The 25,000-nt window shown below is 36.7% G+C and overlaps 1 protein-coding gene across 3 annotated transcripts in view; it reads right to left on the bottom strand.

The window, feature by feature from the left end:
* fgfr1b (fibroblast growth factor receptor 1b) overlaps positions 1 to 25,000 on the bottom strand; it is an 86,584-nt gene that overhangs the window by 19,821 nt on the left and 41,763 nt on the right. For 2 of the 3 annotated variants that reach the window (XM_056466566.1, XM_056466567.1), the window contains exons 3-7: positions 24,610 to 24,696; positions 22,470 to 22,642; positions 19,506 to 19,629; positions 19,226 to 19,416; positions 16,609 to 16,753 (exon numbers count right to left, since the gene is read on the bottom strand). In XM_056466566.1, the coding sequence (XP_056322541.1) occupies positions 16,609 to 16,753; positions 19,226 to 19,416; positions 19,506 to 19,629; positions 22,470 to 22,642; positions 24,610 to 24,696 (720 nt within the window). Of the gene's footprint in view, positions 1 to 16,608; positions 16,754 to 17,098; positions 17,250 to 19,225; positions 19,417 to 19,505; positions 19,630 to 22,469; positions 22,643 to 24,609; positions 24,697 to 25,000 lie in introns of all 3 variants that reach the window. The other variant, XM_056466563.1, reaches the window with a different exon arrangement.

The following is a 25,000-nucleotide window of genomic DNA, read 5'->3' as shown; positions in this document are numbered from 1 at the left end:
AGCATGATTCTAGCATGAATTAGCATGTTACTAGCATGAATTAGCATGTTACTAGCATGTTTCTAGCATGAGTTAGCATGTTACTAGCATGTTTCTAGCATGAATTAGCATGTTACTAGCATGATTCTAGCATGAATTAGCATGTTACTAGCATGTTTCTAGCATGAGTTAGCATGTTACTAGCATGTTTCTAGCATGAATTAGCATGTTACTAGCATGATTCTAGCATGAATTAGCATGTTACTAGCATGTTTCTAGCATGAATTAGCATGTTACTAGCATGTTATTAGCATGATTCTAGCATGAATTAGCATGTTTCTAGCATGAATTAGCATGTTATTAGCATGATTCTAGCATGAATTAGCATGTTACTAGCATGATTCTAGCATGAATTAGCATGTTATTAGCATGATTCTAGCATGAATTAGCATGTTACTAGCATGTTTCTAGCATGAATTAGCATGTTACTAGCATGATTCTAGCATTAATTAGCATGTTACTAGCATGTTTCTAGCATGAATTAGCATGTTATTAGCATGATTCTAGCATGAATTAGCATGTTTCTAGCATGATTTAGCATGTTACTAGTATGTTTCTAGCATGAATTAGCATGTTACTAGCATGATTCTAGCATAAATTAGCATGTTACTAGCATGATTCTAGCATGAATTAGCATTTTACTAGCATGATTCTAGCATGAATTAGCATGTTACTAGCATGATTCTAGCATGGATTAGCATGTTACTAGCATGTTTCTAGCATGAATTAGCATGTTACTAGCCTGTTTCTACCATGAATTAGCATGTTACTAGCATGATTCTAGCATGAATTAGCATGTTACAAGCATGATTCTAGCATGAATTAGCATGTTATTAGCATGATTCTAGCATGAATTAGCATGTTATTAGCATGATTCTAGCATGAATTAGCATGTTGTTATCATGATTCTAGCATGAATTAGCATGTTTCTAGCATGAATTAGCATGTAACTAGCATGATTCTAGCATTAATTAGCATGTAACTAGCATGTTACTAGCATGATTCTAGCATGAGTCAGCTTGTTTCTAGCATGAATTAGCATGTTGTTAATATGATTCTAGCATGAATTAGCATGTTGCTAGCATGACTAGCATGTCACTATCGTGTTGCTAGCACCTTTCTAGCAAGATTAGCATGTCAGTAGGATGTTAAAACTGTTAGCGTGAGTTAGAATAGCTAGTCACAGTCTCTGGGACAGTTGCTAGGGTGCTGAAATTGGTTGCTAGGGAGTGGCTAGTAAGTTTAAAGGTAATCAGTGATTGGCTGCTGGCTAGACTGAGTTGAATGAGGCCAGACTCTAGTCTGTAGGACAGTCTGATGCAGAGTTCTGAGCTCACAAAGGTTGATCCAATGTTAAGTCAATGGGAGTCTTTTACAATGGAAGTCTATGGGACAGTTGCTAGGGTGCTGTAAGTGGTTGCTAGGGAGTGGCTAGTAAGTTAAAAAGTCATCAGTTATTGGCTGCTGGCTAGACTGAGTTAAATGAGTCCAGTTAGAAGTCTGTAGGACAGTCTGATGCAGAGTTATGAGCTCACAAAGTTTGACCCAATGTTAAGTCAATGGGACTTTTGGGATTTTTCTGGGTCGTTTTTCGGAAAACCCAAGGTCGGATCAGTTAGAAAAGATATAGCAACCCGAGTCAGACCAGTTTGAAGGTTTGACAAAAGTTTGAAGTATGTAGCTTGAAAGGCCTAGGAGGAGATACACTTAGAAATTAGTCTCAGAAGAAGAAGAAGAAGAAAAAGAAGAAGAAGAAGAAGAAGAAGAAGAAGAAGAAGAAGAAGAAGAAGAAGAATAAGTTTAAGATAGATAACAGTATGCTGGCTTTTCAAGCCACCATAACTAGATATTAAAGTTTGAGGACAAACTTTATGGTGGCTTGAAAAGCCGAGTCTGAATTAGCATTTTTTTAGCATGAATTAGCAAGTAACTAGCATGATTCTAACATAAATTAGCATGTAACTGGCATGATTCTAGCATGAATTAGCATGTTACTAGCATGTTTCTAGCATGAATTAGCATGATTCTAGCATGAATTAGCATGTTACTAGCATGTTTCTAGCATGAGTTAGCATGTTACTAGCATGTTTCTAGCATGAATTAGCATGTTACTAGCATGATTCTAGCATGAATTAGCATGTTACTAGCATGTTTTTAGCATGAATTAGCATGTTACTAGCATGTTTCTAGCATGATTTAGCATGTTATTAGCATGATTCTAGCATAAATTAGCATGTTTCTAGCATGAATTAGCATGTTATTAGCATGATTCTAGCATGAATTAGCATGTTACTAGCATGATTCTAGCATGAATTAGCATGTTACTAGCATGTTTCTAGCATGAATTAGCATGTAACTAGCATGATTCTAGCATGAATTAGCATGTTACTAGCATGATTCTAGCATGAATTAGCATGTTATTAGCATGATTCTAGCATGAATTAGCATGTTACTAGCATGATTCTAGCATGAATTAGCATGTTACTAGCATGATTCTAGCATGGATTAGCATGTAACTAGCATGATTCTAGCATGGATTAGCATGTAACTAGCATGATTCTAGCATGAATGAGCATGTTACTAGCATGTTTCTAGCATGAATTAGCATGTTATTAGCATGATTCTAGCATGAATTAGCATGTTTCTAGCATGAATTAGCATGTTATAAGCATGATTCTAGCATGAATTAGCATGTTACTAGCATGATTCTAGCATGAATTAGCATGTTACTAGCATGTTTCTAGCATGAATTAGCATGTTATTAGCATGATTCTAGCATGAATTGGCATGTTTCTAGCATGAATTAGCATGTTATTAGCATGATTCTAGCATGAATTAGCATGTTACTAGCATGATTCTAGCATGAGTTAGCATGTTATTAGCATGATTCTAGCATGAATTAGCATGTTACTAGCATGATTCTAGCATGAATTAGCATGTTACTAGCATGTTTCTAGCATGAATTAGCATGTTACTAGCATGATTCTAGCATGAATTAACATTTTACTAGCATGATTCTAGCATGAATTAGCATGTTACTAGCATGATTCTAGCATGGATTAGCATGTTACTAGCATGTTTCTAGCATGAATTAGCATGTTACTAGCATGTTTCTAGCATGAATTAGCATGTTACTAGCATGATTCTAGCATGAATTAGCATGTTACTAGCATGTTTCTAGCATGAATTAGCATGTTACTAGCATGATTCTAGCATGAATTAGCATGTTACTAGCATGATTCTAGCATGAATTAGCATGTTATTAGCATGATTTTAGCATGAATTAGCATGTTACTATCATGATTCTAGCATGTTACTAGCATGTTTCTAGCATGGATTAGCATGTTACTAGCATGTTTCTAGCATGAATTAGCATGTTGTTAGCATGATTCTAGCATGAATTAGCATGTTTCTAGCATGAATTAGCATGTAACTAGCATGATTCTAGCATTAATTAGCATGTTACTAGCATGATTCTAGCATGAATCAGCTTGTTTCTAGCATGAATTAGCATGTTGTTAGCATGATTCTAGCATGAATTAGCATGTTACTAGCATGACTAGCATGTCACTATCGTGTTGCTAGCACCTTTCTAGCAAGATTAGCATGTCAGTAGGATGTTAAAACTGTTAGCGTGTGTTAGAATAGCTAGTCACAGTCTCTGGGACAGTTGCTAGGGTGCTGAAATTGGTTGCTAGGGAGTGGCTAGTAAGTTTAAAGGTAATCAGTGATTGGCTGCTGGCTAGACTGAGTTGAATGAGGCCAGACTCTAGTCTGTAGGACAGTCTGATGCAGAGTTATGAGCTCACAAAGGTTGATCCAATGTTAAGTAAATGGGAGTCTTTTACAATGGAAGTCTATGGGACAGTTGCTAGGGTGCTGTAATTGGTTGCTAGGGAGTGGCTAGTAAGTTAAAAAGTCATCAGTTATTGGCTGCTGGCTAGACTGAGTTAAATGAGTCCAGTTAGAAGTCTGTAGAACAGTCTGATGCAGAGTTATGAGCTCACAAAGTTTGACCCAATGTTAAGTCAATGGGACTTTTGGGATTTTTCTGGGTCGTTTTTCGGAAAACCCAAGGTCGGATCAGTTAGAAAAGATATAGCAACTCGAGTCAGACCAGTTCGAAGGTTTGACGAAAGTTTGAAGTATGTAGCTTGAAAGGCCTAGGAGGAGATACACTTAGAAATTAGTCTCAGAAGAATAAGAAGAAGAAGAATAACTAGATATTAAAGTTTGAGGACAAACTTTATGGTGGCTTGAAAAGCCGAGTCTGAATTAGCATGTTACTAGCATGAATTAGCAAGTAACTAGCATGATTCTAACATAAATTAGCATGTAACTAGCATGATTCTAGCATGAATTAGCATACTACTAGCATGTTTCTAGCATGAATTAGCATGATTCTAGCATGAATTAGCATGTTACTAGCATGTTTCTAGCATGAGTTAGCATGTTACTAGCATGTTTCTAGCATGAATTAGCATGTTACTAGCATGATTCTAGCATGAATTAGCATGTTACTAGCATGTTTCTAGCATGAATTAGCATGTTACTAGCATGTTTCTAGCATGATTTAGCATGTTATTAGCATGATTCTAGCATGAATTAGCATGTTTCTAGCATGAATTAGCATGTTATTAGCATGATTCTAGCATGAATTAGCATGTTACTAGCATGATTCTAGCATGAATTAGCATGTTACTAGCATGTTTCTAGCATGAATTAGCATGTTACTAGCATGATTCTAGCATGAATTAGCATGTTACTAGCATGTGTCTAGCATGAATTAGCATGTTACTAGCATGATTCTAGCATGAATTAGCATGTTACTAGCATGATTCTAGCATGAATTAGCATGTTACTAGCATGATTCTAGCATGAATTAGCATGTTATTAGCATGATTCTAGCATGAATTTGCATGTTTCTAGCATGAATTAGCATGTTATTAGCATGATTCTAGCATGAATTAGCATGTTACTAACATGATTCTAGCATGGATTAGCATGTTACTAGCATGATTCTAGCATGAATTAGCATGTTACTAGCATGTTTCTAGTATTAATAAGCATGTTACTAGCATGTTTCTAGCATGAATTAGCATGTTATTAGCATAATTCTAGCATGAATTAGCATGTTTCTAGCATGAATTAGCATGTTATTAGCATGATTCTAGCATGAATTAGCATGTTACTAGCATGATTCTAGCATGAATTAGCATGTTACTAGCATGTTTCTAGCATGAATTAGCATGTTACTAGCATAATTCTAGCATGAATTAGCATGTTTCTAGCATGAATTAGCATGTTATTAGCATGATTCTAGCATGAATTAGCATGTTACTAGCATGATTCTAGCATGAATTAGCATGTTACTAGCATGTTTCTAGCATGAATTAGCGTGTTACTAGCATGATTCTAGCATGAATTAGCATGTTACTAGCACGATTCTAGCATGAATTAGCATGCTATTAGCATGATTCTAGCATGAATTAGCATGTTACTAGCATGATTCCAGCATGGATTAGCATGTTACTAGCATGATTCTAGCATGAATTAGCATGTTACTAGCATGCTTCTAGCATGAATTAGCATGTTTCTAGCATGATTCTAGCATGGATTAGCATGTTTCTAGCATGATTCTAGCATGGATTAGCATGTTACTAGCATGATTCTAGCATGAATTAGCATGTTACTAGCATGTTTCTAGCATGAATTAGCATGTTACTAGCATGATTCTAGCATGTTACTAGCATGTTTCTAGCATAAATTAGCATGTTACTAGCATGTTTCTAGCATGAATTAGCATGTTGTTAGCATGATTCTAGCATGAATTAGCATGTTTCTAGCATGAATTAGCATGTAACTAGCATGATTCTAGCATTAATTAGCATGTAACTAGCATGTTACTAGCATGATTCTAGCATGAATCAGCTTGTTTTTAGCATGAATTAGCATATTGTTAGCATGATTCTAGCATGAATTAGCATGTTTCTAGCATGAATTAGCATGTAACTAGCATGATTCTAGCATTAATTAGCATGTAACTAGCATGTTACTAGCATGATTCTAGCATGAATCAGCTTGTTTTTAGCATGAATTAGCATGTTGTTAGCATGATTCTAGCATGAATTAGCATATTACTAGCATGACTAGCATGTCACTATCGTGTTGCTAGCACCTTTCTAGCAAGATTAGCATGTCAGTAGGATGTTAAAACTGTTAGCGTGTGTTAGAATAGCTAGTCACAGTCTCTGGGACAGTTGCTAGGGTGCTGAAATTGGTTGCTAGGGAGTGGCTAGTAAGTTTAAAGGTAATCAGTGATTGGCTGCTGGCTAGACCGAGTTGAATGAGGCCAGACTCTAGTCTGTAGGACAGTCTGATGCAGAGTTATGAGCTCACAAAGGTTGATCCAATGTTAAGTAAATGGGAGTCTTTTACAATGGAAGTCTATGGGACAGTTGCTAGGGTGCTGTAAGTGGTTGCTAGGGAGTGGCTAGTAAGTTAAAAAGTCATCAGTTATTGGCTGCTGGCTAGACTGAGTTAAATGAGTCCAGTTAGAAGTCTGTAAGACAGTCTGATGCAGAGTTATGAGCTCACAAAGTTTGACCCAATGTTAAGTCAATGGGACTTTTGGGATTTTTCTGGGTCGTTTTTCGGAAAACCCAAGGTCGGATCAGTTAGAAAAGATATAGCAACCCGAGTCAGACCAGTTTGAAGGTTTGACGAAAGTTTGAAGTATGTAGCTTGAAAGGCCTAGGAGGAGATACACTTAGAAATTAGTCTCAGAAGAATAAGAAGAAGAAGAAGAAGAAGAAGAAGAAGAAGAATAATAAGTTTAAGATAGATAACAATATGCTGGCTTTTCAAGCCACCATAATAAACACTAATAATAGATCAGAATCCAATGGTGGAGCATCCACCAACATCAAGAACACCTCTGTTACTGTCTCTACAGCATTAAACAGCACTTTGGATTGACACACACTGGTATATGCTGGTGACAGGCACACACGCACATGTATACACACACACACACACACACTGAGCTCTGTTTTATTTCAACCAGTGCATTTGACACTATTGGCACTGAGAAGAGAGCACAAGCTCCCTTTGTGGCCACATAATGGCTCCTTTGTGGCCTAGTATTTCGCCCCACATTCTCCACCGGCGTGCAGTCGTCCCATCCACAAGTATGAAATACAACCATCCTGGCCAAACTATCCTGGGAGGCCAAAATATCTACACCTGATGGGCTGTTATTAAACTAGAGCTCGGTCCATATTGGTGTCGAGTGCTTCCGCAATAGTATGCAGTGGTTGAAATAAAACCCGGAAGAACATTTATAAAGCTGGATCATTATTAATTAAGATGATTGGACAGTGGATTAGATGGAGTAGTAACACTTTAATACCTGGCTAATGATGCACTGATATGTTAATTAAACGTTACTTCATTATTAACGAATGATGAATTGAGGCATGCACTAATCACGAACTAACTTTAACAGGGTATCTGCAGGTTTCTAAGAGTTATAATTAAGTCCCACGCTGCTAAAAACACTATTAGGACTATTATATTTCACCAAAAAATAGATGTCGAAATGTTTGTGTTATTTCAAGCAAATTCGTTCTTCCGGTTTGAAAAGAAATTTCGAAGCTGTGTCACGACGATCATCTCCTTGTGTGAATTCCAGCGTGGAGAATGGAAGTCTTTACCGGCGAGTACAACATGACGACTTTCGAGCTTTCTGCATTAATTCATAAGAAAGACCTCCAAGTCTTTCCAGACCGCCAATCAGCGCGCTCTATTGTGAATGAGGCGCAACTTCATTAATATGCCTGATAGCTTCGAAGACGGTTTTACTTGTTACAGTGTTCAGACGGCAGAGAGACGCCACGTTGAGTTGCCAACCATAATTAAAACAAGTGGAAGAGGAAGAATTGTTTGGAGACACTGGGTCATCAGTGTTGTTTATAAATGTGCTGCTAGGAAGGTTTTGTTTTCATTTCCCGCCATGAGAGCGCAGCTGGACTCACATGTGGATTACAGTGGTCTGCTAACACGCGACAAAAATACATTTGTAAGCTACATTTTTTTTACCTGAGAGCTTTTCGCATTTGGAAATGGTGAAATCTGTATTTGCCGCTTGTCTCCTTTTAAAAAGACGCAGCTCCAGTTGGTGTTGATTGTCTGGTCTCTACAGATTTGGTAAGTGTGTGTGATCAGTGTCTTTGTTTGCGTTTGTTCAGAGGCAAAGTTAACTCGTATGGTCAGCAGTACTCTTTCAGTTTTTAAAGACAGACCTTAGTCAAAATGATTTAGTTACTCAGTTTACAGAATGTTAATATCACTACAATATTATAGGCTGAAAGATCCGCTGTAAATGCGGCTCTCCGAGTGTAAACACCTTAATCAAACTGTCGTGTAGAATTTTCACCGCATTTTGTGACAGGATAGTCTATACACACACGGCATTCTGACGCTACCTACCGAGTGCATCCAAGTTACCGAGAAATGTGGAGGTTTCTCCCATATGGCATGCAGTATCAAACATTCCATTAAAACTACACTCTTTCAGCAGTTGCTCGCATCCAATATCTCGTTTGTCACAGGGGGCATGCATGAAATGTTCCTGAATGAAAGTGAAAGTGCCGAACTGCAGTTAAAGTTGACAAATAAAGTTTGGCAAATAATTTGATTACTGATGTCCATGTAAACATAGTAAACTCTGTGTTTGTTTTGCCTCTGTGAAAATAAGCACGTACTCGAACCGAAAACTCCCATTTTTATGCAAACCCTTCCCTCTTTCGCCACTTGACACTCCCACCCAAACAGAGCTGGACTTTCCCACTTTCCTAACGTTTTTCAAACTAGAGGTGTGAAAACATCCTGCTGAGACAGGGGTGGCTTCATGGCCATTTAAGACTAAGGCCCCGTTTACACTAACACGTTTTCATTTTAAAACGCACAAGTTTAGGTTAGGCCTTCCGTCTACACTTCGCCGGAGTTTTCAAGCGCTGAAAACGTAGCGTTTTGAAAACACTGAAGAGGCTGTTTTCATTTTATAAAACGCTGCTGCTCCATCTCAGTGTGGATGGGGGAAAACGGAGACATCTGAAAACGGAGGCGTGGCTGCAGACATTCACGTCTCTGATTGGGGCTTTTTCCTCAATATTAAGTAGCCTACACACAGTTCAGTCCTGAATGCTCTCCTTGTAAGTTCAGACTTCGCAAGTTTGATATGGAAAACAAACTCCCCAGGACATGTCGGGTAAATCTTTAAAGGGAACCGTATACTTTATAATTTCATTCGCATCACCCTGGATATGTTGTTTCACTAATGAAATGAAAACATGATATGAAGAACTTTCTAATTTCATTTTGATATTAGCAACTTAACAGACAGCAGAAATGTTGAGGCGTCATGCTGCATATATGAGCGTCATCTTCACTGTAGGCATATTTATAATAAAACGAAGCCGATAACATCACTGCCTCCTTTAATTGTCATTAAATATGAAACATATCCTCTTTTGCTGATTATCAGTTTTAATAATCAATAATGGCCATTATATAAGTATAACGTACAATAAGTTATATGAATTATAGGAAGGGGGCTAATAATTTTGTCCCTAAAACAAAATTGTTTTTTTTTTAAATTAAAAACTGCTTTTATTCTAGCCGAAATAAAACAAATAAGACTTTCTCCAGAAGAAAAAATATTATCAGACATACTGTGAAAATTTCCTTGCTCTGTTAAACATCATTTGGAAAATATTTAAAAAAAGAAAAAAAATTCAAAGGAGAGCTAATAATTCTGACTTCAATTGTACATTTTGCACACAATCTATTAGTTTGCTCCCTTGTTTTACTAGAGCATGCACACGTTTTAATAATTCATTCCCTAGGTTTACTAGAGCACGTGCATGATAAATCAGAACCACACTTAAGTAAGCCAAGGAAATTAATTTGTGTGCACAATTTACTTAAAATTTATGAATGAATTATATATCATGCACACTTTATAGTCAACAGAGGAAACAAATTCATAAATCATGGATTCACTCTAGGAAATCAAGGGAAAGTACCTCATAAACTGTGTTGGCATGTTCAAGTAAATTAATCAATCCAATTAATTAATTTCATGCATAGTCTAGTAAATTGAGAGAATTAATTAATAAATCACATGAACGCTAATTAATAAATTGCGTGCACGCTCTAGTAAAAGAAGAAATGAACTAATTAATAGAGTGGAGGAACTATGACGTCAATTTGTATGCAAAAACCCAGAAGCGAGTTAGCATTTCAGCAGTTCTGGTTCCCTCGTCCCAAAGTTGTTTCAATGGGATTTCAGTAAAATCGCTTAAATAAGGTTCGTGGCCAACACAAACTCAAGATACTTTCACGTATTATTCTACGACATAAAACACACCAGTTACATCACACTCTTGATTTATTAAATCAGTCACGCTTCTTTAAAAGACGGTTGCTATCAAGTTGCTAAATGGGACTACAGGCGGTGTAGTTATACAGGCGGAGGCATTATACGCCATCGAGCTGAACTTGTCTGGAGCGCAGCTCGCTTGTGTTAGGCATTTGGATTTGTCTGTTATTGAAGTATTTTTATGAATAGTATGTTATAGTTTGTAGTATTTTTCTAATTGGGAAAGCATATTGTGTGTAGATAATGCCTTCGTAGGTAAAGACTGTCAAGAGAGATTCATTTGTTGATCCTTTATTTATTTATTTATTTATTATTATTTTTTTTAGGGGTTTTCACCTTTAATGGACAGGACAGTAGACAGTATTGTCAGGAAAGCGTGGGGAGCAAAGAGAGGGGAAGGATCGGCATAGGACCACGAGGCGGGAATCGAGCTCGGGTCGCCGTGAGCACTGGAGTGCATGTGTCAACGCACTAACCACTACACCACTGGCACCGACGTTGATCCTTTATTTTAATTAAACAATATTATGAAGATACTGCTTACCAGTGCAGCCTGCCTCTCAGTAATGCAAACGTGTGAATAAATGTGTAAGAATAAATCCGTTAACTGTCATTTATCATGATAAAGGGATTTTTCGTCAGGTTTTTCTTCATCTGAACACATTTAACTCTGTCATAACTGCAATATTTACACTCCTCCATTAAATGTATAGCAGATGTGACTGTACGGGCTGCTTTTCGCTGTACTTCGTGACATAAAAAGAATATTGAATGTTGTTCTCGACCCATGATGGAACTTGCTCCTCACCCCTCATTTCAGTCATCTGTTAAGGTAAGCAGGCTGTATGCACACGAGCGATACACTTATTTAAATATGTCTTATGATATGTAGGCACATTTATACAGTTAAAAACTTTTACAGCAGCCGTAAAGCAAAACAGATTTCCCACATAAAAACAATCCAAAAGGCATGTAGGTCTATGTGTTTTTGTGTATTTATTTGTTTATAATAAATAACGTGGATTATAATATAACAAACAGATAGATTAACTATTTGTAATGGATCATATTTCTAAAAATAAGCTTGAAAAGGTGTCTGTAGCAGGGCAGTGCTGACGTCACGGGTGAGCGCCCTGAGGGCACTGTAGTCCGTTTATAGCCTAATGTTAGCTTTTCAGTTCTTGTGTTTGCATCTAAGATCCAAAAGTGGTCAAAGTTGTATTTCCGTGTGAGGATTATCCGGCTGGACAAAACGTGTAAGTGTAATGAACAGTGTTTAAACACAGAGCTTATTATTCGCAATCTTTGAAAAGCCTATGGGAAAATCCTATGGGGATTTTATTGAGGGAACCGGTTTTATGCTAGCAGCCGATTAGCCTACAAGGTGACATCATAGTTCCTCCACTCTATTGCTCTAGTTAAATGAGGGAATGAACTAATTAATTGTGTGCACGCTCTAGTTAAATGAGAATTAATTAATAAATTGTGTGCACGCTCTAGTTAAATGAGAGAATTAATTAATAAATTGTGTGCATGCTCTAGTTAAATGAGAGAATTAATTAATAAACCATGTGTGCACGCTCTAGTTAAATGAGAGAATTAATTAATAAACCATGTGTGCACGCTCTAGTTAAATGAGAATTAATTAATAAATTGTGTGCATGCTCTAGTTAAAGAGAGAATTAATTAATAAATTGTGTGCACGCTCTAGTTAAATGAGAGAATTAATTAATAAATTGTGTGCATGCTCTAGTTAAATGAGAATTAATTAATAAATTGTGTGCACGCTCTAGTTAAATGAGAGAATTAATTAATAAATTGTGTGCACGCTCTAGTTAAATGAGAGAATTCATTAATAAATTGTGTGCATGCTCTAGTTAAATGAGAGAATTAATTAATAAACCATGTGTGCACACTCTAGTTAAATGAGAATTAATTAATAAATTGTGTGCATGCTCTAGTTAAAGAGAGAATTAATTAATAAATTGTGTGCATGCTCTAGTTAAATGAGAGAATTAATTAATAAATTGTGTGCACGCTCTAGTTAAATGAGAATTAATTAATAAATTGTGTGCACGCTCTAGTTAAATGAGAGAATTAATTAATAAATTGTGTGCACGCTCTAGTTAAAGAGAGAATTAATTAATAAATTGTGTGCACGCTCTAGTAAAATGAGGGAATTAATTAATAAACCATGTGTACACTCTAGTAAATCATGTGAATAATTTAATACATTTCTTTTGCATATCATGTGGAGGGCTCCATACACCTGAACCAGCTCAAGGCTCACTAGAAACTTCCAGACATGTGTGCTGAAGCTGATTGAAGCTAAAATCTCATTTGCCTTACATTGGCTTTATAAAAGCAGGATTGGATCATTCACATAGTTGTTTTTTTATAGTTCTCATAGTCTAAGACTGAGCATAATCTGAGTAACAGTGACTTGGAGTGCACTGACCACTCATTAAAACAACAACGATATCAGAACATGGAACGAAAAATGAAGGAAATAGAAGAAGAAAAGCAAGAGGAGCTGAAACAGTGCCATAAGTGGTGTCATTTGCCAGGGAAGTGAAACCGCCGAGGGCCCTTAGAAAGATAATACTTCTATAGGAGAAGATGTCACCAAGATCCAAATGTTTAGTCTGCTTGCCATGCATGGGTGGTTTTGCACCTGTGGATGGTCACACAGCTTCCTATAAAACACCTCGCCCATTGTTCACAGTGCAAAATATACACCGTCTAAAGTAAATGCTCTTTGACTTAACCGAAGTTCACTTGGAGCTGGCGGATGACACTAATAGATGAGCACTGTTGGAGGAGACGGAGGGATCGAGAGCAGCGTTTCTCAATTCCACACTGCACATTTCAGATGTTTCTCTTTTTACTTCAGATGTTTGTTTTCATTTGACAATAAGTGCCCTGCAAAGTGGACTCCACAAGATATTCCACTATGATTTGAGTTTAAAGGGCGCATATAGGTTTACTTCAAATGGAAAATTCTAATGATAGAGCACTTATGAACATATATTTTAAGGTTTAAATCGGCCACAGAAATAATCTGCATGTGCGTTATTCTCAACTACGCACACTGAGAGAAGCCGAAAGTAAAACTTTGTGTAAACAAAATATATACAATTACCGTATTTGGAAAATAAAGTTATTATAAATAAAGGAAACAAATGTATAGTGCAGTACCTTAAATGTCCAGTAGGTGGGTCAAAACCACAAGTGGCTGTATGCGACTGGACAACAATGATAGTCAAATCTAGTTATATTTTTGACGTTAGTTGCGGGCCGAAGGGAGTAAGTATGCAAGTATGCGATTTCAGACACAGCATGAATGCGGATATACTTGGCTCAAAAACAATTTTTAACGTATTATATAGTTTGGAAGTAAACAATTTCGAATGCAACACGAATTATGAAATACTACTCGGATCAAATACTATTTTTAGCATACTATATAGAATGGAAGTATGCGATTTTGAATGCAGCATGAATTCGAACATACTACTTGGCTTGCAAACAGTTTTTAGCATTATATATAGTATAGACGTAAACAATTTCGGACGCAGCATGAATTCGGACATACTACTCAGCTCCCATACTATTTTTAGCATACTATATAGTATGGAAGTAAGCGATTTCGGATGCAACACGAATTATGAAATACTATGCTCCCATACTGTTTTTGGCATACTATATAGAATGGAAGTATGCGATTTTGAATGCAGCATAAATTCGAACATACTACTTGGCTTGCAAACCATTTTTAGCTAACTATGTAGTATGGAAGTAAGCGATTTCGGATGCAGCATGAATTCGGACATACTTAGCTCCCATACTATTTTTAGGTAACTATATAGTATGGAAGTAAGCGATTTCGGATGCAGCACGAATTTGGACATAATACCCAGCATGCATGCTACTTTTACTGTACTATATAGTATGGAAGTTACTGATTTCGGACGCAGCATGAATTCGGACATACTACTGCTCGCATACTGTTTTTACCGTAATATATAGTATGGAAGTAAGCTATTTCGGATGCAGCATGAATTTGGACTTAATACCCGACATGCATACTACTTTTACTGCACTATATAGTATGGAAGTAAGTGATTTCGGACGCAGCATGAATTCGGACATATTACTTGGTTTGTACACCATTTTAACTTTCTATATTAATATGAAAGCATTCAATTTCAGATGCAACATAATATCGGATATGTTCCTTGACTCACACACTGTTTTAAATGAACCATATAGTATTAAAGTAAGCTATTTCAGACACAGCATGAATTCGGACAAATTACTTGGCTCACATGCTGTTTTTAGCATACTATAAAGTATGGAAGTAAGTGATTTCGGATGCAGAACGAATTCTGACATACTACTCTGCTCCCATACTGTTTTTAGCATACTATATAGAATGGAAGTATGCGATTTTGAATGCAGCATGAATTTGAACATACTACTCGGCTTGCATACTGTTTTTAGCATAATATTAGTATAGAAGTAAACAATTTAGGACACAGCATGAATTCGGACATACTACTCAGCTCATATACTATTTTTAGCGTACTATATAGTATGGAAGTAAGCGATTTCGGATGCAGCACAAATTCTGACATACTACTCGGCTCCCATACTGTTTTTACCATACTAGAAATATTGGAAATAAGTGATTTCCAATGAAGTATGAATTCAGACCTATTATTTGGTTCACACACCATTTTTAGCTAACTATATAGTATGGAAGTAAGTGATTTCGGATGCAGCATGAATTCGGACATACTACTCGGCTCCCATACTGTTTTTACCGTAATATATAGTATGGAAGTAAGCTATTTCGATTGCAGCATGAATTTGGACATAATACCCGGCATGCTTACTACTTTTACTGTACTATATGGTATGAAAGCAAGTGATTTCGGATGCACCATGAATTCGGACATATTACTTGGTTTGCACACCATTTTTAGCCTACTATATAGTATGGAAGTAAGCAATTTCGGATGCAGCATGAATTCGGACATATTACTTGTCTCGCATACTGTTTTTACCATTCTATATAGTACAGAAGTAAGCAATTTTGGACACAATATGAATTCGAACATTTTACTCCACTTGCATACTGTTTTTAGTATATTATATAGTATGGAAGTAAGCTATTTCCGACACAGCATAAATTCAGACATACTACTTGGATCAAATACTGTTTTTAGCATACTATATTGTATGGAAGTAAGTGATTTTGGATGCAGCATTAATTTGGACTTACTACTCAGCTCCTATACTGTTTTTAGCTACTATATAGCATGGAAGTAATCGATTTCGGATGCAACATAAATTTGGACATATTTCTCATATCACATACTGTTTTAACGTACTAAATAGTATGAATGTAAGCAATTTCAGATGCAGCATGAATTCGGATATATTACTTGTTCACATACTATTTTAACCTACTATATAGTATGGAAGTAAGCAATTTCAGATGCAGCATGAAATCAGACATATTACTCAGCTCACATACTGTTTTAAGCCTACAATATAGTATGCAAGTAAGTGATTTCAGATGCAGCATGAATTCGAACAAACTACTCAGCGCCCATACTGTTTTTACTATATCATATAGTATGGAAGTATGCAAGCAAGACACAGCATGAATTCTGTTATACTACTCGGCTGGAGTACTGTTTTTAGCCTACTATGTAGTATGAAAGTAATAGATTTCGGACGCAGCTTGAATTCGGACATATTACTCGGCTCACATACTGTTTTTAGCCTACTATATAGTTTGGAAGTATGCAATTTCAGACGCAGCATGAATTCGGATATACTACTCGGCTCACATGCTGTTTTAAGCATACTATATAGTATGGAAGTATGTGATTTCAGACGCAACATGAAATCAGACATATTATACAGCTCACATAATTTTTTTAAGCCTTCTATGTAGTAAGTAAGTGATTTCGGATTCAGCATGAATTCGAACAAACTACTCGGCTCGCATATTGCTTTTAGCCTACTATATAATATGGAAGTATATGATTTGGATGCAGCATGTGATTGAGAAACGCTGTTCTAGAGAGGACAAGAAAAGAGTTGCCGGATACCTTTAACAACGGTCAACCATGCTGAATGATGAGAGATCCCGATAGAATTGCCCGCCAAGCAAGTATACTCCCCAGCATCCTCAAAGGACACGTTCCTCAACTGGAGCACTTCCATCTCCTTGTCGGTGGTGTTGAGGCCAGCCGTCTGGAAGAGAACGAGAAAAGCAGACCCGAGGCCCAGGAGGTGAGGGGAAGGGAGGAAAAAGCTTGGAGAGTTTTGGGGAGTCATTGCATCTGGCGCTCCCAAAGCTCGGAAATCTTTCCATCACCTGTAGAGAAGCCAAAAAAAATCTCTTCCCAGCACCATCACCCTCAATCTACCTTCAGGCAAGCCACATGGAAACTCTCTCCAGCAAGACCCAATCTATTAATTGGGTCAACTGGGAGTTTCCATGGCATTACTGGATAGGAAATCCCAAAAGATTGAGAGAAACCCAAAAGGCAAAAACGTCTAGAGATCATTTTCAGACTAGCCTGTGGTCAAAGTTACCTTGTAGGTCATGTCTAAGGACAGTTAACCAGGCTGACTGATTGGCTTCTCCTATATAATTGGACACTTTGCATACATATTCGCCGCCCTCTTCTTCTGTGATATTGTAGAGCGTCAGCACCTGGGTGTCCGAGCTATTGACGCCCGAGTGCTGGAGACAACAAGAGACCAAATTGCATGACATCTAATCCCAATCCACGGCATCCTAAGGGTGTACTCACACTAGGCCAGTGGTTCTCAATTCCGGTCCTCAGACCCGCCAGTCCTGCAAATTTTGTACGTCTTTCTTATTTGACACACAAGGATCAGTTCATGGATCTCCCTGTTGATGAACTGATGATCTGAATCAGGTGTATCAAGTTTGGGACAGGTGTTTGTGTCAGGTGTTTGGGACAGATGTGTTAAGTTTGCTTGGTTTGGGACTTGAGCTGTGCATCGATGGATTTGCTCTTCAGTGTTTGGACTTTCAGCAGTGACATTTAAACCACACTGAACTGAACTAAACTGAACAAACTCTGAAAACTGGACTGACACCGTTTCAATTTACTAGAACTTCTATGTTAAGCTGCTTTGACACAATCTACATTATAAAAGTGCTAAAGAAATAAAGATCAATAGAAAAAAATTAAGGATGACATACAATATGTGCAGAGTAGTGGGGCCTGAGGACCAGAATTGAGAACCATTGCATTAGGGCAGGGGTGTTCAACCCTGCTCCTGAAGATCTACCTTCCTGCTGAGTTCAGCTCCAACCCTGATCAAACACACCTGAACCAACTAATCAGGACTTGAACAGCACTGGATAATTACAAGCAGGTGTGTTTAATATGGGTTGCAACAGAAACTGCAGGTTTGGTAGGATGGTAGATCTCCAGGAGCAGGGTTGGTCACCCTTGCACTAGGCTATCTGATCGGCAAGGAAAATTATCGCAATCTCAATCTAGCAAAGTGAAAATTGTCAGTGTGGGAGAAACTTGCGAGAGATTCCAGGAGAGGTGAGATGCCTGAAACACAGATTAACCTTCGATATAAATCAGCATGTCGATATATTGTCCCACCCCTACTATCTAAAGCTTGAGATTGAGAGAAACTCCAAAAGGCAAAAACGTCTAGAGATCATTTTCAGACTAGCCTGCGGTCCAAGTTACCTTGTTGGTCATGCCTATGGACAGTTAACCAGGCTGACTGATTGGCTTATCCTATATAATTGAAAACGATCGCAATCTTAATCTAGCAAAGAGAAAGTTTTTGGTGTGGGAGAGACTTGCGAGAGATTCCAGGAGAGGTGGGATGTCTGAAACAGTGAGTTACCTTTCATAAAACCTGTTATGTCGATATATTGTCCCACCCACATTATCCGTAGCATGCCTGAGTGTCTTTGACCTCCAAATCCCAGTGCGTTTAACTTGTTTGAGTGCTCGGTACCTTGCCGAAGTGCAGTTTGGTTGGCCAGCCCTGGCAAAATTGGATAAAGTGGGCCAGAGCACGGTTTGTTTGGACATGATACGCATGTGAGTGCAAAGTGTGCCAAAGCACGAAACTGAAGACACAATGTCACTTTTAAGGGACTGTTCCATATGCATTTATAACTCATTCTTACTTGTCAATGAAGGGGAACTGTTATAGGTAATCAAAGTCGCATATTCCCCAGTGCACTTCAGCTGCCAATTTTAGCAAACCTCCTAATTAAGGTCACTGTGTCACCGAGCTATCCAATGTTTCCTCCAGAGTTTCATGTAATTTCGGGTGTTTCGTTTTTCGACTTTAACTGCAGTTCAGCAGTTTCACTTTCATTCTGAAACATTTCATTAATGCCCCCGTGACAATCTCTGAGGTACTGGATGCGAGTACGAAGTAAGGACTGGCGGAAGAGTGTTGTTTTAATACAATTTGATACCGCACTCTGAATGGAAAGAAAAAACCTCTGCATTTCGCGGCGCAGGTATCTGTGGTCTATTCCTGGAAAGTAAAAGTGCAACATGAGCGCAGTTTGTCAAGGGAGAGGGGAGGATGTATAATTGTGGCCAGTCGCAGTTAAAGGTAACCAACCCTATTGTGAGTACACCCATAAACATTTGGATCACCAAAATTGAGCAATCTGACTACATTTCAAGGTGAAATGTTTACCTTTAGTACGCGCACATAAGGGAGTCCATCTGGTCCTAGTTGGCTTCCGTTCACCCTGATGTGTTTGAGCCATTGGATGTGAGGTTGAGGATCGCTGAACACTTTACATACAAACTCTACGTCACTGCCGACCACAGCCGTACGGTTAGCAGGGAGTCCAGCGTACAGTATGGGTCTGTGAGGCGATCGCTCTGCAAAATGCACAATGGAGGAAAAGGTTGGATTTAATTGTGATATTATTCGCTAAAATGCCATTGGTTAAAAGGGATTTGTGACTGACCCACTACGTCCAGCTGATAGGTGTGGTTGATGCTTCCATATTCATTCTCCACCAGGCACGTGTAGTTGCCCTTGTCTGAGGGCACCACCGACTCCATGATTATGGTCCACATGTGTTCCCGCAGCTGAGAATGGACAAAGAAATCTTCTTTGAGATGCATGTGCACAATGTTTAAGTGCAGAATTCAATAAGCAAATCTCTCAGGCCCTATTACCACCTGTTGTTAACATGCATTTTCACTGAGCCAATTACAATGGGGTATATGCACACGGACTTTTAATTTTCAGTCAGCCAGATTTCGGTGAAGGTTCGCGCCATTACAAAATTGCCACATATAAGACCTATTTCTTCAAAAATCTGCAATCTTCACTGCATGAATGACATACGATATAAAGTGGGTCTCAGAATGTACTAAATTGTATTAAATTGTTTTGCGCTATGCCTTTGAAATATGGACATTTATTTTACCCCGGTATTTTCAATGGAGTTTCTGCACTGGCCAGCTGCTACTCGCGGCGCTTGTATTTATACAGTCTTTTGTCTTGTTTTGAGCTTGAACAACTAAGTGAATGCTCAAGTTTATTTAACTGATTATATTTTAAATCCATTGCAACATCGATGCTGTAAACGAAACCTTATGAAACTGAAAATAGTCACATTAACCTTTCACTGGAAGTTTATCGTTGGCTGAAAAACATTCGCTGTGCATACACTCCATTTGGCCGAAATTTTGGCTTGGTCGAAATTTGTCACAATTTTAATGCTATCTTGCATGTCAGCATTAACTAGAGGATGCAGAGACTTTTATTTCAGTTTTAAAAGTCTTTTTTAATATAATTAAAAAATAAAATAGTTTCATCTCAAACTTATAATTGACAAAAAAATTAAAAGGAAAATACCTTCATGTTGTCCCAAACACACACATCTACTGTACATAAATAAACGTATAATAATAAAAAAAAGTGTGTTCAAAAATGTATAGAGAATAATAGAGGCTACAGATGTCAATAGAAGACAATTCTTACTTTTGGGTGTACTATCCCTTTTACGGTTTATTAATTTTAAAATGCTGGCAAATTCCAACATGGAAAAAATAAAGGTAATTTATAATAAATACTCATACTATAGTAATGTGCATTATACTGTATTCACAACATTTTGTTAATGAATGCTCCAGCATACTGTAGTATTATTAACTAGAGTAAACTGATCAACTGTATTAAATACCGTAGTATACTTTAGTTTTTTACTACAGTAAACTGTGGAGTATTGTAGTATAATACATCTTAGAGTTGTAAAAAAATACAGTATTGGGTCATTTATTTATATTACTGTAATTATTGTGCTACCATAGCAACTGTAGAATCACCACCACAGATTCATTTGTTTTTATTACTTTAGCAGTTGTGTTAACCTAGCAACTGTAGAATCGCTACCACAGATTAACTTGTTTATATTACTATAGTTGTTGTGTTACCATAGCAACTGCAGAATCACCACCACAGATTAATTTGTTAATATTACTATAGTTGTTGTGTTACCATAGCAACTGTAGAATTATCACAACAGATTAATTTGTTTATATTACTAGTTGTTGCGTTACCATAGCAACTGTAGAATCACCACAACAAATTCATTTGTTTAAATTGCTAAAGTTGTTGCGTTACCATAGCAACTGTAGAATCACCACAACAAATTCATTTGTTTAAATTACTATAGTTGTTGTGTTACCATAGCAACTGCAGAATCACCACATCTGATTAACTTGTTTATATTACTATAGTTGTTGTTTTACCATAGCAACTGTAGAATCACCACATCAGATTAACATGTTTACATTACTATAGTTGTTGTGTTACCATAGCAACTGTAGAATTACCACAACAGATTAATTTGTTTATATTACTATAGTTGTTGTGTTACCATAGCAACTGTAGAATCACCACATCAGATTAACATGTTTATATTACTATAGTTGTTGTGTTACCATAGCAACTGTAGAATTACCACAACAGATTAATTTGTTTATATTACTATAGTTGTTGCGTTACCATAGCAACTGTAAAATCACCACAACAAATTCATTTGTTTAAATTACTATAGTTGTTGCGTTACTATAGCAACTGTAGAATCACCACATCAGATTAACATGTTTATATTACTATAGTTGTTGTGTTACCATAGCAACTGTAGAATTATCACAACAGATTAATTTGTTTATATTACTATAGTTGTTGCATTACCATAGCAACTGTAGAATCACCACAACAAATTCATTTGTTTAAATTACTATAGTTGTTGCGTTACTATAGCAACAGTAGAATCCCTACAAGAAATGCATTTGTTTAAATTACTATAGTTGTAACGTTACCATAGCAACTGTAGAATATCCACATCAGATTAACTTGTTTATATTACTATAGTTGCTGTGTTACCATAGCAACTGTAGAATCACCACATCAGATTAACTTGTTTATATTACTATAATTGCTGTGTTACCATAGCAACTGTAGAATCCCCACATCAGATTAACTTGTTTATATTACTATAGTTGTTGTGTTACCATAGCAACTGTAGAATCACCACATCAGATTAACTTGTTAATATTACTATAGTTGTTGTGTTACCATAGCAACTATAGAATCACAACAGTTTAATTCAAGTACAGTAGTATGGTAAAAAACACTACATTATTTACTATAGTATTTTAACAGTTTTAAAATGTTTATTACAGCCAACATTTATAATCTTTTCAGTCAACCATACGTAACCCGAGCTCCGGTGTCTCCTGCGTGTTTAGATCAGGGTGTGTGTGTGTTTTGAGGTGTCGTGTTCAGGTGTTCAGATTCAGGCTGGGATTTTGGCCTATTGTGAGATGAACTATCAGCTTTCCCTCTCTGGTCTCTAAATGAGGGCTGAATGTCCCACACAACAGTGATATCAGCACACCGCTGATAATCATACCTTGTAGCCGCCGATGCGCTGGTCTCTTTTGAACTCTTTTCCATTCTTCAGCCAGCGTAGTTTGGGAATTGGGTTTCCTTCGGCCTGGCATCGGAATTTCACTGTTTTACTGGCCGGCACGGCGTGAAGCTTCTTCTCCATCTTTTCAGGCTGGGCCCAGCGAGGCGCCATCGCTGGAGGGAAAATAATGGTGTTAATATCTAGAAACAATACACAGAGGTTAGATTACGTAATCAGATTACTAAAAAAAACAAGTACTTGTAATTAGAGTAAACTACTTTTTTCAATACTCCGATTACAGTTACCTTTTTAGCATGAGTACATGTAATTTACATAATGACAAAAAGTTATTAGAAATTCATTGATTCTCAATCTCTTTTTTAATGTTTATCATAATAAACCTGCTCACTATACATACAGTTGAAGACAAAATTATTAGCGGTCCTGTGACTGTTTTACTCCCAAATATTTCCCAGATAATGTTTAACAGAGCAGAGAAATTTTTACAAGTACGTTCTATATTATATTTTTCTGTCGTATTTGTTTATTTCTGCTAGAAAAAAGCAGTTTTTATATTTTTAAAACCATTTTTAGGCCTATAATCCTAGACCCTTTAAGCAATGTAATCTAATAATCCTGACTTTAACTGTATATTAACAATTATTTGTTTTTGGTAGAGATGGTTTATATGACTTTGATACTGTCGTGTGCAATTCAATTTTTTTTTTTTTGATTAAATATTTTATTTAGCAGTGATGCTTCTTAATGCTTCTCAATACTGTTTTTTGTAAATGTCCTTAATTATAAGTAGTGCTGGGCAAAAATTATTCATAATTAACCTAACCCAAAATGAAAGTTTGTTTTGACATAACATATATATGTGTGTGTACTGTGAATATGTATTATGTTTATACAAAAATGTACATGCATGCATTCATTTAAGAAAATGTTTAATTGTATTTACATTTAAAGCATATATATGTGTGTGTGTGTGTGTGTGTGTGTGTGTGTGTGCGCGTGCGTGCGTACATATATAAATATATACACAAAAATATATATATATATATAAATTTTGTTTTCTTTTTTAAATATTTCCCAAATAATGTTTAACAGAGCAAGGAAATTTTCACAGTATGTCTGATAATATTTTTTCTTCTGGAGAAAGTCTTACTTGTTTTATTTTGGCTAGAATAAAAGCAGTTTTTAATTTTGTAAAACCATATTAAGGTCAATATTATTAGCCTCTTTAAGCTTTATATTTTTTTCGATAGTCTACAGAACAAACCATCATTATACAATAACCTGCCTAATTACCCTAACCTGCCTAGTTAACTTAATTAACCTAGTTAAGCCTTTAAATGTCACTTTAAGCTGTATAGAAGTGTCTTGAAGAATATCTAGTCAAATATTATTTACTGTCATCATGACAAAGAGAAAATAAATCAGTTATTAGAAATGAGTTATTAAAACTATTATGATTAGAAATGTGCTGAGAAAATCTGCTCTCCTTAAACAGAAATTGGGGGAAAAAATAAACAGGGGGGCTAATAATTCTGACTTCAACTGTATATATATATATATATATATATATATATATATATGATACAAATTCTTTAAATATCTATGTTATAAATAAAGTATTGTATAGTTTTTTTATTTATGTGCTCGTATTACACATAGCTGATAAATATATAGAAAACACACACATATCTCATGTCAAAAACTTTTTTGGATGTGATTAATCGCAATTAATCCAGCACTATCTATAGGTAAGTGTTTTAAAGTCATAAGATTGTAATTTTATACATTATTTTATAGTAATGAGCTATATCAGTGCGAGTATTTTGAAATATTCCAAATGATTCCACTTTGAAAAGTTGTTGAGGCTATTATTGCTGATGAAAACTGAAGAAATGTCCGATTTGTATCCGTCAAAATCCGATTCTCCAACTTCAACGTGTGTGCCCGCAAATAAGGGTTAGCACAAATGTAATCTAAATGTAATCCGATTACATTACCTTATGTGTAATCTTAGAGATTACATTGAGTACAAATTGTGTCATGTGATCAGTAACCAATGACATTTTATAAGTGATCTACTCAGCTGAATTTCTTAGTAAACAAGACAGTGCATGCTTACGTAAGAGCTCTTGGCTACTCGATGGCTTGTTCTCTTCTGATGAAGACTCGTCGTCGTCCTCATCCTCTGAAGATGCTACTATATGACCTGAAACAAAGTACATGAGATTCATTCCTTTTCCTTTGGCTCAGTCCCTTTATTCATCAGAGGTCACCACAGCGGAATGAACCGCCAACTTATCCAGCATATGCTTTACACAACGGATGCCCTTCCAGCCACCAATCAGTACTAGGAAACACCCATACACACTCATTCACACTCATTCACACACGCTCATACACTACGGCCATTTTAGTTCATCAATTCCCCTATAGCACATGTGTTTGGACTGTAGGGGAAACCGGAGCATCCAGAGGGAACCCACACAAACACCATGGAGAACATGCAAACT

The sequence above is a fragment of the Danio aesculapii genome, chromosome 10, assembly GCF_903798145.1.
Source record: "Danio aesculapii chromosome 10, fDanAes4.1, whole genome shotgun sequence".
NCBI lineage: Eukaryota > Metazoa > Chordata > Actinopteri > Cypriniformes > Danionidae > Danio > Danio aesculapii.
This window is presented reverse-complemented; position numbering and strand designations above follow the sequence as displayed.